Source organism: Gekko japonicus, unplaced genomic scaffold, assembly GCF_001447785.1.
Source record: "Gekko japonicus isolate JY-2015 unplaced genomic scaffold, Gekko_japonicus_V1.1 scaffold6508, whole genome shotgun sequence".
NCBI classification, from domain to species: Eukaryota; Metazoa; Chordata; class Lepidosauria; order Squamata; family Gekkonidae; genus Gekko; species Gekko japonicus.
In genome coordinates, this window is record NW_015174448.1 from 3,978 (window position 1) to 21,422 (window position 17,445).

The window sequence follows — 17,445 nt, forward strand, 5'->3', positions numbered from 1 at the left end:
CCCTTTTGTACGACCTCCAGAGGAACTGGATGGCCACTGAGTGAGACAGGATGCTGGACTAGAAGGACCACTGGTCTGATCCAGCAGGGCTCCTCTTATGTTTTTAGGAAGGCCTCGGCCTCTCTGCCCTGTTGTTGGTTGTCCAGAGGAACTGATTGGCCACTGGTCTGATCCAGCAGGGCTCCTCTTATGTTCTTATGACCAACCAGGACACAACCCACCACAAAGGTCTCCGAGATGGACAGTCGTCCGACGCTGCTTTGTTCTAAGGGCAGGAGAAGAAAGACGTCAGCTGCCTGGGAAGCAACGACAACTGTTACGCAGAATCCAGCATATATCGGAACCCAATTTATATGAATCCGGATACAGAAATTTGTGTTAATTGAAACATGCAAGCCGCTGAGTCCTAAGGGGGTGAGCGGGATACAAACTGAAGGAAATAAAATAAATAACTGAAATAGTAGCAAAGTTTCTCTGCAGCGCCATGGTCCTACGGCCTGATAAGTGATATTATGAATTAGGTTTTATTATGATGTTACTCTCTGATGTTACTATGCAATTTTAATTTTACTCTGCATGGTTTTGTATTTAGACTACTGTCGCCTGGGAAGCAACGGCAACTGTTACGCAGAATCCGGCATATATCGGAACCCAATTGATATGAATCCAGATACAGAAATAACTGAAATAGTAGCAAAGTTTCTCTGCAGCGCCACGGTCCTACGGCCTGATAAGTGATATTATGAATTAGGTTTTATTATGATGTTACTATGCAATTTTAATTTTACTCTGCATGATTTTGTATTTAGATTACTGTATCCTTATTTATTGAAGCTCAAAATAAAAAAAAAATTGATCATGGCATCCGGCCCCATCACTCCTTGGCAAATAGAAGGGGAAGTCGTGGAAGCAGTGACAGACTTCACGTTCCTGGGATCCCAGATCACCGCAAACTGTGACAGCAGCCATGAAATTAAAAGACGCCTGCTCCTTGGGAGGAAAGCGATGGCAAACCTAAACAGCATGATAAAAAGTAGAGACAGCACCCTGCCAACAAAAGTCCGCATGGTCAAAGCAATGGTATTCCCAGTAGTCATGTATGGCTGCAAGAGTTGGACTATAAGGAAGGCTGAGCGCCGAAGAATAGATTCTTTCGAACTATGGTGCTGGAGAAGACTCTTGAGAGTCCCTTGGACTGCAAGAAGATCAAATCAGTCAGTCCTAAAAGAAATCAACCCTGACTGTTTCCTGGAAGGCCAGATAATGAAGCTGAAGCTCAAATACTTTGGCCACCCAATGAGAAGGGAGCACTCACTGGAGAAGACCCTGATGCTGGGAAAGATTGAAGGTCAAAGAAGACGGGGACGGCAAAGGGTGAGATGGTTAGACAGTGTCATAGATGCAACGAACATGAAGTTGAGCAAACTTCAGAGGACGGCGGAAGACAGGAGGGCCTGGCGTGATCTGGTCCATGGGGCCGTGAAGAGTCAGACTCGACTGTGCGACTGAACAACAACAAATCCTTATTTACATGCCAATAAAAGGCTTTGGATTGGTTGGATATGGGAATCCATTTGCATGGACTGAATAGCACAGAAGTATTTGAGGCAGCTCCTTCGCAGGAGGGCTGGTTTTTTTGTTTTTAAATAATTTTTATTAGTATTTCAACAGACTATACAAGAATGGAGTAATAGCAGTGCAGCTTACAAACGGGGTAATTTGACATAATGCATTGTTACATTTGCATTACTTATGTTAGACCCTTACAATCTGTCGTTAGATTCCTTGTGGCTTCCAAGTTTGCGTGTGGTATCTCTCACGTATTTGTTGAACCCATTTGACTGGTATGGGGTGGTGGTAGTTATGTGTTTCTTATACACAGATTAGTTTAAGGCAGATCGGATTATGTGGCTGAATGGCAGATGCTGTGACATATTCAATAAATGGTTCCCATTTCGCATATGAGTGGTATTGCTGTGTATATTTTCTGTGATCTTTTCCATTATGAAGATATCCCAGATTTTTGCTAACCAGTTTTCCATCGTGGGAGCTTGTTTTGCTTTCCATTTTGCTGCAATACACATCCTTGCCGCTACAATAAACTTAGGACCAGCTCTTGTCGAATGCGCGGAATTGTAACATCTTGCCAGATGTTTAGGAAGAGAACTTCAGGCGTTAGCGGTATCTCAAAGCCCAGGAGGCCTGTTTTTGAAGGGGTGCAGGAACCAGAGGGACTGGAGAAAGGGGAAAGGGAGGGAAACTGGAATGAGAAACTGCTAAAACACACAAATGTTTTCCCTGCCGCTCTCTGGACACTTACACTGATGGACGGCTGCCCAAACACAGCCCCACGTGATCTGGACGGGGCGTTACAGGCCCCGGCTGGATGGTTGGGACCAATGCTCCCTCTAAGCCGTGGAGTCTCGTGAGCAAAGATTCTACTTTGTGAGCTGCTGGCATTCAAGTTGTGAGCGAGCGATCGGGGTGCTGCGTAAATCAGTTTGCTCTGGAGCCGTCCCTTCCTGAGCGCAGACAAAGGAGTGTGAGCTGGAGGCTGGAAAACTGCGAGCCGGCTCACACTAACTCAGCCTAGAGGGAACACTGGTTGGACCAGAGCTGAAAGAAGCTAAATGCATCGAAGACGGAGGTCCCGCACCTGAGCCGCCAGGGACTGAGGCAGGGAATCAGGCTCCCAGCCTTCGATGGGGCTCCACTGGTGCCAACGTCGAGGGCGAAGAGGCCCAAGTCGCCACCACTGCCGGGTCGGTCTTTTTTCATCTGAGGCAGATCAGGTGGTTGGCCCCTTATCTCACCCCACGAAACCTAGCTACAGCCACCCGTGCAATGGCCACTTCCAGACTGGACTACTGTAGCTCTCTCTGCGTGGGGCTGCCCTTGGCTCTGCTCCGGAAGTCGCACCTAGTGCAGAACGCGGCGGCACGGGGGTTGACGGAGACGCCTGTGTGGGCTCGCATCCGCCCGGTGCTGCACGACCTGCACTGGCTGCCTATCGAATTCCGGATCCGTTTCAAGGTGCTGGTGCTCACTGGCCTGATCCAACATTGGCTTCTCTTACGTTCTTATAGACTCTCAGTCTGGGGCAAGGGATGCTCTGTATTCTTGGTGCCTGGGGGGTGGGGGCAACAGTGGGAGGGCTCCTAGTGTCCTGCCCCCACTGCTGGACCTCCTGATGGCACCTGGTATTTTTGCCCACTGTGTGACAGAGTGTTGGACTGGATGGCCCACTGGCCTGATCCAACATTGGCTTCTCTTACGTTCTTATGTTCTCTTAATTACATTCTATACATTCTTAACTGTTTGGTCTGACATGCCAGTTTCCTCCACAGAGGGCACTTTTGCATGCGGAGGAATATTCACTCTTCTAAACGTCCACCAGCACCATGAAGCAGGAGGGCCCAGACGCAGTTCTGACACCTCAAGAGGAAGGTCAAATCCGCAACCCTGAACTGAGAGCTTCCTTGAAAAGCGGTGGCATGACGCGAACGGGCTGTACACAGACACAGAAACGCATCTGTCGTTCAAGGCAATGTGACGTCCTTGCTTATCGGGGAAACGGTTTTACCTTTAAACAGTCTCTCTGTATATAAACTTGGTAGTTTTCTGCTGCCACCAGGGATTAAAAATTCCAATTCTCTCTCTTTTGGTAGTATGACCAAAAAGGGTCTGGGCACTTCAGAGGACTATGTGGCCCTGAGGAAGTACTGTACTGATTTCTGGGATAAGTTTAAACAAAAATGGATTTATTTAATAAAGAACAAAATAGGTTTCTATTAATAAAAGGGGGTGAATAATATAATAGACTGCTGGAAAATTAATCTTCTGTATCATTGTTCACTATAAAAATTAATAAACTGAATTTTTAAAAAAGGAACAAAATAGGTTTCTGGTTATTTTGAACTGCTGCCGAAAGGAACTTGTAAATGTAACTGGCAAAACTTGGTGCCACAAACAGTCTCTCAGACTCCAAACTCCACTCTGACAGGCTTATACACTCATATATATAGCCACACAGTCTCTTTGTTTTATTCACACTGAATAGAATCAACTCTCTTAGTCACACAGACTAAACTGTTGGTCTTATTCACACAGAATTAGACTCAGAATTCCATAGTCACATAGACTATGCTCACTCTTCAAACTTTACACACAGAATCCTTCATAACTCTTAGAGTCACACAGACTCTCTTCAGAACTCTTCCATACTTGTCTCTCTCATATCACAGAATCTCCTCATAGACACACACACAGAATCCTCTCAGACACCCCTCCTCCCACACTCTCAGTCAGCAGCCAATCAAATCACACTTGTCACCCTCTATCACTCTTCTCACATTACTGCATTCAAACTAAGCATTTAAAGGAACACACACACCAAAACATGGAATCATTACAGGCAGATTTTTTAAAAAGCAGCGTGGCTGATTTAAGACAGAATCAAATGTACGTACGTAACAAGGAGATGAGCCAGGAGACTCCCCCACGCTACGTTTTAAGAGGATGATGGCAAAATGGATGTGAAGGTAGAACTCCAGCTTCTGAGCGATGGCCTCGTTGTCCCGGACTGAAGGAGGAACGTGCTCTTCCCAGAGTTCAAAGAAGACATCCTGGTCACCATCGGTAAAGGATGCTAGCATATCCTTCCAAAAAGAAGAGACGTATATGATTAATTCCCTCTTTACGGTCTTAAAGCTCATCTCTGCATAATCTAGTTTATCGCACATTGGGTCTAAGGCAAGAGTAAGCGCTCATTTTGGGCATCCATCATGTTTAACAATACAAGACCTGAAATTAAAGAATTTTATTTACCTATAAAGTTATCAGCATTATTTTAAAAATGAGGATTTTACAAGCATTAAGGCACATGGAACAGACACTGGGATTATATTTATGCGTCCGGCCTTAAGCAAAGATAATTACCTCTATGTTTTGCTTCGGGGGGGGAGGCCAGTTCCAGCCAATTGCTGCACGCATGTGCAGCCTGCATGGTTTGTGGTGCTGCTTTGCACACCACCTTCCTTGCTTGGGAGGGGGGAGAGAGAGTCAACTCTACCCAACTCTACCCTGGCCTGACCTGCTACCTCCCTGGACTTCTGGTTCTACCATCAATTTACACAGGGCAGTGCCTGTATAAATGTTGTTCCTGTTGGTCTTTTGGGGTTTCTGTGTGGCACTGTGGCATGCTTGCACTGCCACAGTGCCACTTGTTCTGGAGTGTGCCACTTGTTCTCATGGCAAACAGGCACCTCCCAAGACAGTTCACTTTCCCTGACATTCTCTGGGAGAGTCTGACTGCTGGGTGCTGCCTGCTTGCCTGCCTTAAGTCCTGCTGGCTGGATTTCCCCACTGGAAACAATGGAGGTAATGGGAGTAACCTGTTTGGGTGCTCATAGAATTGAGCCCACGGGTCCAATTGCTTTGTTACATGGGGGTTTATGTGGGGAGAGGCTTCTGAAGCTACTCTGAAAATATGGAGCCTCTCCCTCAAACCCCCTCCCCCCCAGAGTCACTAACAGCACCCTGGGGGAAAAGTAACTTTTTTCCCCAACATAGAGAACAATGGAGGGGATGGGGACAGCCTGTTTGGGGGCCCGTAGAATTGGACCCCCTGGTCCAATGTTCTTGAAACTTGGTGGGTATCATGGAGAGAGGCTCCAGCAGCTACCCTGTGAATTTGGAGCCTCTCCCTCAAAACCCCTCTCCTCCAGCCCCCAGAATATACCCTATGTTTTTGCCATTGACTTCAATGGCCCATAGGATATAATGGGGCTGAAATTGACGTGAGTGGCCGAAAGACTCCGGAATCGGCTCCTACTGACCAAACTGAGATGCAGGAGTCTTACTGCCGGCCAAGATTGATTCTGCCCGATCCTGCCGAATCCGAATCGGCCGAATTTTTATTTTTTTTTGCACACCCCTAAAAGGTAAAGGTAAAGGTTCCCTTGCTCGAAAGCCAGTCGAGTCCGACTCTAGGGTTGCGGTGCTCATCTCCGTTTCAAAGCCGAAGAGCCAGCGCTGTCTGAAGACGTTTCCGTGGTCATGTGGCCGGCGTGACTAAACACCAAAGCGCACAGAACGCTGTTACCTTCCCACTGAAGCGGTACCTATTTATCTACTTGCAATTTCTTGCTTTCGTACTGCTAGGTTGGCAGGAGCTGGAACTAGAGACGGGAGCTCACTCCACCATGCGGCACACTCGGGTCTCGAACTGCTGAACTACTGACCTTCCACAGCCTGCAGTTCAGCGTCTTAACCACTTGAGCCACCGCAGCTCCTGCACACCTCTAGTGTCTAATAAATCAAATCAAAAACTGAGGAAATAACCTTGGTGAAAATGTCAGGAGCTGATGTGCCCATTGAGCTGGCTGAGCTCTCGCTTCTGGTGCCCCAAAATGCAGAATCTTTGTGCACCTGCTGGACTCATGTTCTTTTCTACTGCTACAGACAAACACAACTACCCATCTCCATCTTTGCACTGTCGTTAACACTGCACAAGAGCTGGCTCGCTAGCGACTGGGAAGAAAATAAGGCCGCACCGGCAGGTAGGAGGAAAAAAGGAGGCAAAGGTGAAAGGCAGAGCGGTTTATTTGACCTCTTGGATCCCAAAATGTTTCGCGATAAGACAAAGTTAAAACAGGTACAATTACATCAATAAGAATGAACCTACCTAACTGAACATACCTAGAAGAAGAGGAGATTGGATCTATACCCCACCCTTCACTATCAGAAGGAGTCTCAGAGCGGTTTACAATCTCCTTCCCCTCCCCACAACAGACACCCTGAGAGGTAGGTAGAGCTGAGAGAGCTCTTTCGAGGACTGCTTCTGAGAGAACTTGTGACTGACCCAAGGTCACACCAGCAGCTGCATGTGGAGGCGTGGGGAATCAAGCCCGGTTTTCCTAGATTAACGTCTGCAGCCCTAACCACTACACCAAACTGGGTCTCTAACACTAGAGAATATGTTAGGTTCCCTATAACATGCTCAGAGTATCTCTATAACATGCTCAGAGTATAGGGAGTATCTCCCTATAACATGCTCAGAGTATTTCCCCAATTAATATTTTGTATGCTCATTCTAATTGATATAATATTGATGTAACTGTATCTCTTTTAACTTTGTTTTATTAGATCCTCTGACAAAGCCTACAGCAAAACGCATAGAGAAGGCAATACCAAGAAGTACAATCTTTAGAAAAAAGATAAACCTGCAGGTGGGAGTTTACCTGGATGGTAACAGCCTTAGAGTCTTTCACAGACCCACCTCCTGTTTTCGGTAACGGCTTCCCTTTTATTTTGCATTCCTTTGTAAATGACTTCACGGTATCCTCAAATTCCGCAAACTCCAGATACTGCAAGCAAATAAAGAGGTTGAGGGCGGGGGAGATCAGGAATAATAATGCCCATTTCAAGGGACTGAGCAATTGGTAGTCAGGACAAAAACTGCAAAGGTTCTGAATGATTTCCTTTGATCAAAACTGGCCTCACCATTATTGGCAAACAGAGAGAACATCAGAAGAGCCCTGCCGGATCAGGCCAGTGGCCCACCTAGTCCAGCTTCCTCTCTTGCACAGTGGCAAACCAGTTCCTCTGGAGGGCCCACAAAAGGGCATAGAGGCCGGGGCCTTCATAAGAACCTCAGAAGAGCCCTGCTGGATCAGACCAGGGGTCCCTCTAGTCCAGCATCCTACCTCACACAGTGGCCAGCCAGTTCCTCTGGAGGGCCAACAACAGGACACAGAGGCCAAGGCCTTCATAAGAACCTCAGAAAAGCCCTGCTGGATCAGACCAGTGGTCCCTCTAGTCCAGCATCCGGAATTGTGGCTCATCTCCAGACTACACAGATCAGTTCCCCTGGAGAAAATGGGATGCTCCGGAGTGCAGACTCTTTGGCACTGTACCCCACCGAGGTCCCTGTCCTACCCAAGCTCCACCCCCAAATATCCAGGAGTTTCCCAACCTGGAGATGGCAACCCTACCCCTCCATCCCCCACCAGTGACCAGGGGGGACCTGGTAACCCTACATTCTCACACAATGGCCAAACAGCTGCTCCAGAAGTCCGGCAACAGGGCATAGAGGCTGAGGCCTCCCTCTGACTGCTCTCTTTAAATGTTTGAACGGCTGTCGCTTGGAGGAGGGCAAGGAGCTGTTGCAGTTGGCAGCAGAGGAGAGGATCCGAAGCAACGGGTTTAAATGACATGCAGGAAGGGATCGGCTGGAGATTAGGAAACACTTTTTCACGGTCAGAGTGGTTCAAAGGTGGAATCGGCTGCCGAGGGAGGTGGCTTAGCTCCCCTTCGCCGGCAGCTTTCAAGAAGAGGCGGGACGGGTATTTGTCAGAGATGCTTTAGGCTGGTCCTGCAATGGGCAGGGGGTTGGACTAGATGGTCTGTAGGGCCCTGTTAGGCTTGCCAAGTCCCCCCGGGGGGCGGGAAAACCCCCACCCCAGAGGCCCGTTCCCCGCCGCCAGCAGATTGGGCCCCAGGGGGAACCCCACCCCCAAAGCACGCGATGTGCATGTCACCCGGAAGTGATGTGACCACGCCAGGCACACTGGGGGCGGGGCCACGGTCATCCGAGGGTCATCCGGCGTGGTTGCGTCACTTCCGGATGATGTGGTTGCAGCGCACGCGTCCGCGCACTCCCGGAGCGCCGCTCGGACTTGGGAACCCTAGGCCCTGTTATGATCAGGGCTGTGTCACCTGAAGCCTACTAGGCCCAGGGAGCCTGGCTAGCAGTAGGTGAGCCTGGGCCTACAACTCCCAGAAGCCCCTGAGCAGTTTTGGAGCCAAAATTGACCAATAGGGAAGAAGAGGGCTGGGGAACAAAAGGGCTGGTGCCAGAGCAGAAGCTGTTCTTTCTTCCAGAGGGCAGAGCCAGAAGGAAGGCTGCTGAGGGAAGAAATCCTCATTCTGAGGGAAGGGTGAGTAGTCTAGTGTCACTTGGAATAGTGAGCTAGGGACAGCATATATTTAGACACGTTAGGGCATTTGATTTCTTTTCTTTTCACCCACTTACTGCTATTATTCTGCACCTTGTTGTTTGACCTCCTATAAAATAAACTATTTTCCTTGTTTCACTCTGCCTGGTCCTGACGCCTGTTATTCGGCCAAAAGGGAGGTCTGAAGGTCTTGGGAGGGTCCTCTGGGCCTTCTCAAGGGATCCTAAATCCAGAGTGGTGGCAGCGTCAGGTGACACCCCCACCTGAGTCATGACAGCCCCCTTCCAACTCTATGATTCAATGATGTTGCCTCCTGGCACTGGGATTCAGAAGCTTACTGCCTCCGAATACCAGTGCCAGGTATTTTTCGTTTGGGCCTACCTTGTAGGTATCATACTTCATTGCACCAATGAAACGGTGCCATCGAGGCCTAAGGGTTCTGAGTCACCAGGCAGAACTTTGCGGCCTCCTTCCAGAAAGCGCCATGAACATTAAAGAAACTGCTTTTCTCTCTTTAAAATTAAGCACCCACCTCCTTCACCATTCCAAGTAGCTCTGCTTCATAAGCTAGAACGTCACCCATCATCGAACGCTAAGAGTGAATTTCAGAGTAGAGGAACCTGTAGCAGAATAAGAATGAATGTATATAGTTTACAATAGAGCATAAAGTAAAAAGGTAAAGGTTCCCTTGCTCGAAAGCCAGTCGAATCTGACTCTAGGGTTGCGGTGCTCATCTCTGTTTCAAAGCCGAAGAGCCAGCGCTGTCCGAAGACATTTCCATGGTCATGTGGCCAGCATGACTAAACACCAAGGCGCACGGAACGCTGTTCCCTTCCCACCGAAGTGGTACCTATTTATCTACTTGCAATGTCTTGCTTTCGAACTGCTAGGTTGGCAGGAGCTGGAACTAGAGACGGGAGCTCACTCCATCATGAGGCATCCGGGTCTCGAACTGCTGAACTACTGACCTTCCAGAGCCTGCAGTTCAGCGTCTTAACCACTTGAGCCACCACAGCTCCACAATAGAGCATACCGTCATTTTATTCCCACTTCAGATCTTTTTTGTTTCTCAACTCATCTTGCTTCAGAATTGAAGTCAAGAAAAAGGAAGAGGAGTAGGAGGACATTGGATTTATACCCCACCCCTCATTACCCAAAGGAGTCTCAGAGTAGTTTACCATCTCCTTCCCTTCTTCTCCCCACAACAAACACCTCAAGAGGTAGGTGAGGCTGAGAGTGCTCTTTCGGGGACTGCTCTTGAGAGAACAGCTCTGAAAGAGCTGTGACTGACCCAAGGTCACACCAGCAGCTGCACGTGGAGGAGCAGGAAATCAAACCCGGTTCTCCCAGATTAGAGTCTGCACACCTAACCACCAAACTGATTCTCTAAACCAAACTGGTTCTCTGTGAGTGCAAACCACCCTTTGCTTGGGAGTGAAGGTTAACCTCAGTTGCTTGATTCAAACATCACAGCGCAGAAACCCAGAAAATTGGGGAGGGAATCAGAACCCAAGCCTGTGGGACATTCTGGACTGAACTGAACCAGCTTGTCTCCGGTACGCGTGGATCAGACGGACACCCAGGTCAAAAGAGAATCCCACAGCTTAGCAATCAGCTTAGTCCGCTGCTGCAAAAACACAGTCTCCTTTTGCACCTGATAAACTAATAATGTTTTATTCCATCAGAAAGCTTCCGACGGCCACTTCTTCAGAGGTACTGATCGCCTCCTGACTTAGGCAGGCTGGTTGCGTAAGAGGTCAGGCAAGGATCCAAGACTTACCTCTGAAGGGGGCAGGAAAGGTTTACACCGGATTAAAGTTCTGGTGATCATCCAAATGCCACAAGATTCCTGTTTATCTCATTGAGTGAGAGAAGGGGGGACGGGACACCTCTTAAAATTGGGATTAGGATTACTACTAGATTTGTCCCATGAGATGCACGCACCTGGAAGCGAGATCCCAACTTTGTCGGTCTTTATCAGTCGTGCTCAGTTTGGGGTCACCGAGGAGGGAGCTTTGAAACTTCCTCCTTAAGAAAGAAAGTCTATTTATTTAGAGCATTTCTAACCCTAACCTTCAGAGTCCCGCTTGAGTACGGTTGAGGCTGGAGTTCTCGCAGAATTACAACTGATCTCCAGCCAACAAAGGACAGTTTCCCTGCAGAAAGTGGCAGCTTTGGAGGACAGATTCTATGATATACCATAGAGTCTAGGAGAGCTTTTCTACAAACTTACTTGGAGAAGTGATTAAGGACTGTGGTCTATACTGCCGTGTTTAGGTAAAGGTTTCCCTTGCTCGAAAGGCAGTCGAATCTGACTCTAGGGATGCGGTGCTCATCTCCGTTTCCAAGCCGAAGAGCCAGCGCTGTCCAGAGAGGTTTCCGTGGTCATGTGGCCAGCATGACTAGACACCGAGGCACACGGAAGGCTAATTCCTTCCCACCGAGGTGGTACCTATTTATCTTCTTGCAATTTCTTGCTTTCGAACTGCTAGGTTGGCAGGAGCTGGGGCCAGAGATGGGAGCTCACTCCGTCACACGGCACTCAGGTCTCAAACTACTGAACTACCGACCTTCCGGCCTGCAGCTCAGCGTCTTAACTACTTGAGCCACCACAGCCCTACACTGCCGTGTTTAGCTCATTGTAATTAGGATCCTCTTATGTAATCTCTGTACCGCTTAATGTGTCCCGTGAATACTTACGCCACACTTCAGTTCCTTTCAGGTGGTTCCAGACTTCGAAAATCCTAACGCACCGGTAACTGAATGCCCCATTTTCACTATTGTACTGGCTCAATAATGCATAATTCACCTTGAGTCCCTGTGAGAAAGCCAGACTATGAATAATGTGGGTTGCTGGGCAAGTCTGAAACAACAGGATGAAGTTTGAGTCTAGTGGCACCCTTAAAACCAACAAAGTTCAATTCTGGAGACCCAGCAATGCTTCCTCTAAGCTGTGGGGGTATTGTGAGCGAAACGTCTACTTTGTGAACTACTGGCATTAAAGTTGTGAGCCAGCGATTTGGCTACTGCATAGATTAGTTTGCTCTGGAGCCATCCCTTCCTGAGCTAAGACAAAAATGTGTCAGCTGGAGGCTAAAAAACTGTGAGCTAGCTCACACTAACTCAGCTTAGAGGGAACACTGGCACCCAGTACAACAAAGTTTAATTCTTATACCCAGAACAAAACTTTGTTGTTCTTAAAATTGCCACTGGACTCAAATTTGGTTCTATGAATAATGTCTGTATGTATGTATGTAACTAAAGAAGTAAATAAATAAAATGGAAATCTCTCCCCCAGGGAGTGTTCCCAAATCTCCAGGAATTTCTCAAGGCAGAGTCGGCAATGAACCCGATGCTCCACACAGCTTACAATTGAAAACGACCGCATTAACAAAACAAGCCCTTCTCAGCCTTTCTCAAGTCAGTTTGAAGTAGTGGTTAAGGGTGCTGCGGGAGCACATAGGAGCGGAGCTCCGGCAGTAAGGAGCCCAGGGGGCAGGCACATGCAACAAGCCCCACCCCCTGCTCCCAGCAGCCCTCAGTCGGGCCACGAGGAGCAAGAAGCAGCCAGGTAAGTCGCAGAGCCCCCACCCTGGCCCGCCTTCAGATACAAGCGCTCCCTCCTCTGTGAGGGCAGATCTGCACGTCCCCCCCCAATAGCTAGCAATCCAAAACAGTCCAGTGGAGCCTGAGCGGTGGGTGTTGCCTTCTGACACACTTCCGGTGATATCAGGGGGTGTGGCATATGCAAATGAGCTATGCTGACAAGTTATGCTAATGAGCTCCTGCACCTCTTTTTCTACGAAATGTCCCCTGGTAGTCTGGGAGAACCAGGTTTGATTCCCCACTCCTCCACCTGCAGCTGCTGGATGACCTTGGGCAAGCCACAGTTCTGTCAGAGCTGTTCTCTCAAGAGCAGTCCTCGAAAGAGCTCTCTCAGCCCTTTCTGAGTTACCAGATAGGGGAATGGAAAGGGAGATTGTAAGCCACGCTGAGACTCCGAGTGAAGGGCGGGGTACCAATCCAATCTCTTCTTCTTCAAGTGCTCCCTCCACGAATTAAAGAAACCAATTTCCTGAACTCAACCTGGTTTTGAAAAATGGCACAGAATTCCTGTTTATTTTCCTAAGAGAGAGAGAAACACCGCCATCTGTCAATCTGGATTCTCCCTTTGTATTTGCATGGTCTTCAAGCAGCCCCAACACCCTCCCTGGGGAAGGAGCCGGCCCCAGGGGCGGATGAAGGCTCACTGGTGCCCTAAGGACTGACCAATCTTGGTGCCCCCCTCCTTTCCACACTGACCCCCAGTCCATTTTAGTTGTTGACCTGTCTGACCAGCTATACAATGCAGGTTGCAGCAATACAGATATGTATTCCTATGCTCCCACAATATACTGTACAAACTAAGCCTATGACACTGCACCTCGCCAACAAAAAACAGAAGATAACCCTAGGGTGCACCATGATCAATTTGCACTAGTTTTATCAATTTTATCATTCATTTATTTTTTACAAATCTTCATTCGTGCTTTTTTTCTTTTTACCCTTTTCCCAACTTTGTGGTGCCCTTTTTGGCCCCGGTGCCCTAAGCACGTGCTTAGTCTGCTTAATGGTGAATCCGGCCATAGCTGGCCCCTGAAGAAGCCCACCCAGTTCCATGGCCAGATTCCCTGGCACAGACCACCACCCATGCTCCCTGTGAAGCAATGTTCCCTCTAAGCTGTGGAGTCTCGTGAGCAAAAATTCTGCTTTGTGAGCTACTGGCCTTAAAGTTGTGAGCGAACGATTTGGCTACTGCATCAATCAGTTTGCTCTGGAGCCCTCCTTCCTGAGCGAAGACAAAAATGTGTGAGCCGGAGGCAAAAAAACTGTGAGCTGGCTCACACTCACTCACCTTAGAGGGAACACTGGCTGTGGAGTCGTGTAAGCAAAAATTCTACTTTGTGAGCTCCTGGCATTAAAGTGGTGAGCGAGCCAATTTGGCTGCTGCATAAATCAGTTTGCTCTGGAGCCCTCCCTTCCTGAGCTGAGACAGAAAATGCGTGAGCCGAGGGCTAAACAGCTGTGAGCTGGCTCACACTCACTCAGCTTAGAGGGAACACTGACACACACCCCCCAGGAAGAAATCCAGCAGGTGAAGCTCCTTTAAAACGCAGAGACACAGCAACATAGTCGGGAGGAGGATGGCAGAAATTCCCGAGAAAAGGGGAAAGCTTGGGGGGGGGACCGACAGGGTCTCTGCCCATGTGCAGAGTGCGGGCAAGCTCTCGCAAAGAGCGGCGCCTTTCTTTTGGGAAACCGACCCGTGATTGTAAAGAGAAACACTCCGGGAGGACCACCACCAAGCCCCGTGCCCACCCCCAGGCAGCCGCCGCCGCCGCATCCCGCCCCTACCTGACCCCCGCCCCGCCGTCCCGGCGAAGCAGGCCCCGGCCGCGCTCCGGTCTCCTAGCAACACGAGCTTCGCCCAGCCCCTCCCGCCTCCCCTCCGCGTTCTCGCCAACGGCCGCGAAAGCCACGTGGCGCCTGAGAACCAATCGCGAGCCACGGCTTCTAGAATCACGTGGGAGGCGTCCGCCAAGCCGAAGCCGAGGGAATGGGGCGGGATGTGCTGCGTCCTGGCAACGGGGGGATGCCGAAAGGCAACGGGGGAGGGGAGGGGGCCCAGGTGCATGCTGGGGAAATGTCCTTCCTTCAAGAAGCGCTAGGACCCAGTGAAGGTTGCCAACTCTGGCCCGGGAGGTTCCTGGAGATCTGTTTGTGGGAGGGCGGGGTTTGGAGAAGGGCTGGAGCTCAGCAAGGTATAATGTTGTCCACCCTCCAAGGCGGGCATTTTTCTCCAGGGGAAATGATCTGTTAGGTCTGGGGCAGTGTCCCCTCTAAGCTGAGTTAGTGTGAGCCAGCTCAGCTCACACATTTTTGTCTTTGCTCAGGAAAGACGGCACCAGAGCAAACTATATGATGCAGTAGCCAAATCACCTGTTCCCAACTTTAATGCCAGTAGCTCACAAGGTAGAATTTTTGCTCACGGGACTCCACAGCTTAGAGGGAACATTGGTCTGGGGATCCGATGTGATTCCGGGAGGTCTCCAGGCGTCCCCTGGAGGTTGCAACGGTAGACCAACTCGAGTCACCATGGTGTGGGATGTTACCAGAAAAGGCATAACACTGAGGATGGGATGCCTAAGGTTGCCAACATCCAGGGGACACCTGGAGTTCTGTTGGAATTGCATTCCAGGCAACAAAGATCAGGTCCCCCTGGAGAAAATGGCTGCTTTGAAGGGTGGACTCTGGCACTGGCCTTCAGAAGAACATCAGAAGAGCCCTGCTGGATCAGAACAGTGGTCCCTCTAGTCGAGCATCCCATATCACACAGTGGCCAGCCAGTTCCTCCGAAAGGCCAACAACAGGGCCCAGAGGCTGAGGCTTTCATAAGAACATCAGAAGAGCCTTGCTGGATCAGACCAGTGGTCCATCTAGTCCAGCACCCTGTCTGACACAGTGGCCAAGCAGTTCCTCTGGAGGGCCAACAACAGGGCAGAGAGGCCGAGGCCTTCATAAGAACATCAGAAGAGCCCTACTGGATCAGACCAGGAGTCCACCTAGTCCAGCATCCTGTCTGACACAGTGTCCAACCAGGTCCTCTGGAGGGCCAACAACAGGGCAGAGAGGCCGAGGCCTCCGTAAGAACATCAGAAGAGCCCTGCTGGATCAGACCAGTGGTCCATCGAGTCCAGGATCCTGCCTCACACAGTGGCCCCAACCAGTCCTTCTGGAGAGCCAACAACAGGGCATAGAGGCCGAGGCCTTCATAAGAGCATCAGAAGAGCCCTGCTGGATCAGACCAGTGGTCCATCTAGTCCACCCTCCTGTCTCACACAGTGCCCAGCCAGTTCCTCTGGAGAGCCAACAACAGGGCAGAGAGGCCAAGGCCTTTAGAAGAACATCAGAAGAACCCTGCTGGATCAGAGCAGTGGTCCATCGAGTCCAGCATCCCGTTTCACACAGTGGCCAACCAGTTCCTCTGGAAGACCAAGAGCAGGATGTATGGGGTCAAGGCCATCATAAGAATGTAAAAAGAGCCCTGCTGGATCAGAACAGTGGTCCATCTATTCCACCATCCTATCTCACACAGTGGCCAAGCAGCTTCTTTGGAAGTCCAAATGACCAGGCAGAGAGGCCAAGTAGAGAGAGCCGGGTTTGATTCCCCACTCCTCCACATTCAGCTGCTGGCATAACCTTGGGTCAGTTACAGTTCCCTCAGAGCTGTCCTCTCAAGAGCAGTTCTCAATAGAGCTCTCTCAGCCCCACCGACCTCACAGGGTGTCTGTTGTGGGGAGGGGAAGGGAAAGGGATTGGAAACCATGCTGAGACTCCTTTGGGTAGCGAAGGGCGGCGGGGTATGAATCCAATCTCTTCTTCTTCCCCTAGGGTTGCCAAGTCAAATCTCCTTACCAGCGGGGGAGCGTCGCCGGGCTCCGGGAGCGCTCCTCCGATGCGCACGACAGCGTGGCCCCATAGAGTTTTCCCTCCAATGATCGGGGCCACGCCTCGAATGTGATTGACGTGGTTGCTACACTTCGGGGGGCAGAGTTCCCCCCCGGGGCCCGATTCCGCGGCGGTGGAAATCGGGCCTCCAAAGCGGGGGGTTACCCGCCCCCCGCCCCCACTTGGCAGCCCTATCTTCCCCTGATGTTACCTCCTAGCACTGGTATTTAGAGGTTTACTGAGTTATGCAGCCATTGTTATGCCTGTTTAAGATCCATGATAAATTTAGCTTGTACATTAAATTGTACCCAGTTGCTTGCAAGTGTCTCTGTTTATTTTTCTAAAACCAGGCAGTACTTTTTAAAATATTCCTTTTAAACAGAAAGCACAGAAATTGCATGGTAGTCATTCTGTTAACTCTGGAGATAAATTTGTTACACAAGATGTAAAGTGAGTTGAGGACAAACTGGGTATTTTTACCTCTGTGTCGCTTTCTCCCATGCACAGTGTGTTGCCGGTCGCATTGTCTTCCAGTTGACGCAAACCTCCCTTTTATCGGCTGAATTTAGGTATCATTAAAAGTTGAAGGAATGTGTTTGAGGTCATGCTGATCCAAAACCAAATCTCAAAACCATTACATAAGGAAGGGGGAAAGATGCTTTTCCTTTTGAGAAACTCCCTTAGACCAAGGATTTCCCAGAAAGCATCCTGGTAGCCAGTTGCCACCACTTAGGGATCTCTTGAGATCATCTAGACTGACCCGCTTAGAGGGTATCCTTCTAGTACAGTATTAGACCAGTAATGAAGAGGCAAGGTAGAAACCCTGGAAAATAACGTACACCAAACGATGTAGTGGCCGTGCGATATAACATGTAGGAGAGACGTTCAGAGAAATATCCCAGATAAATAGACTGTGGCCCTGGTCACATGGGCCAGATAACGCGGGGGGGGGGGAGGCGTGGCTGTTCACCCCAGAGCAAAATAAAGCATGGGGGTCGGA

At 49.6% G+C, this 17,445-nt stretch overlaps 1 protein-coding gene across 1 annotated transcript; it reads right to left on the reverse strand.

The window, feature by feature from the left end:
- Positions 1-221: 221 nt before the first annotated feature.
- On the reverse strand, positions 222-14,391 carry LOC107121484 (lisH domain-containing protein ARMC9-like; the record flags this gene model as incomplete). Its single annotated transcript, XM_015424394.1, has 5 exons — positions 14,352-14,391; positions 9,490-9,577; positions 7,242-7,367; positions 4,470-4,658; positions 222-265 (listed from the first exon to the last, which is right to left on the reverse strand). Coding segments are annotated over exons 2-5 (413 nt in total), but the record flags the coding sequence as incomplete, so codon positions are not given.
- Between the last annotated feature and the right edge of the window lie 3,054 nt (positions 14,392-17,445).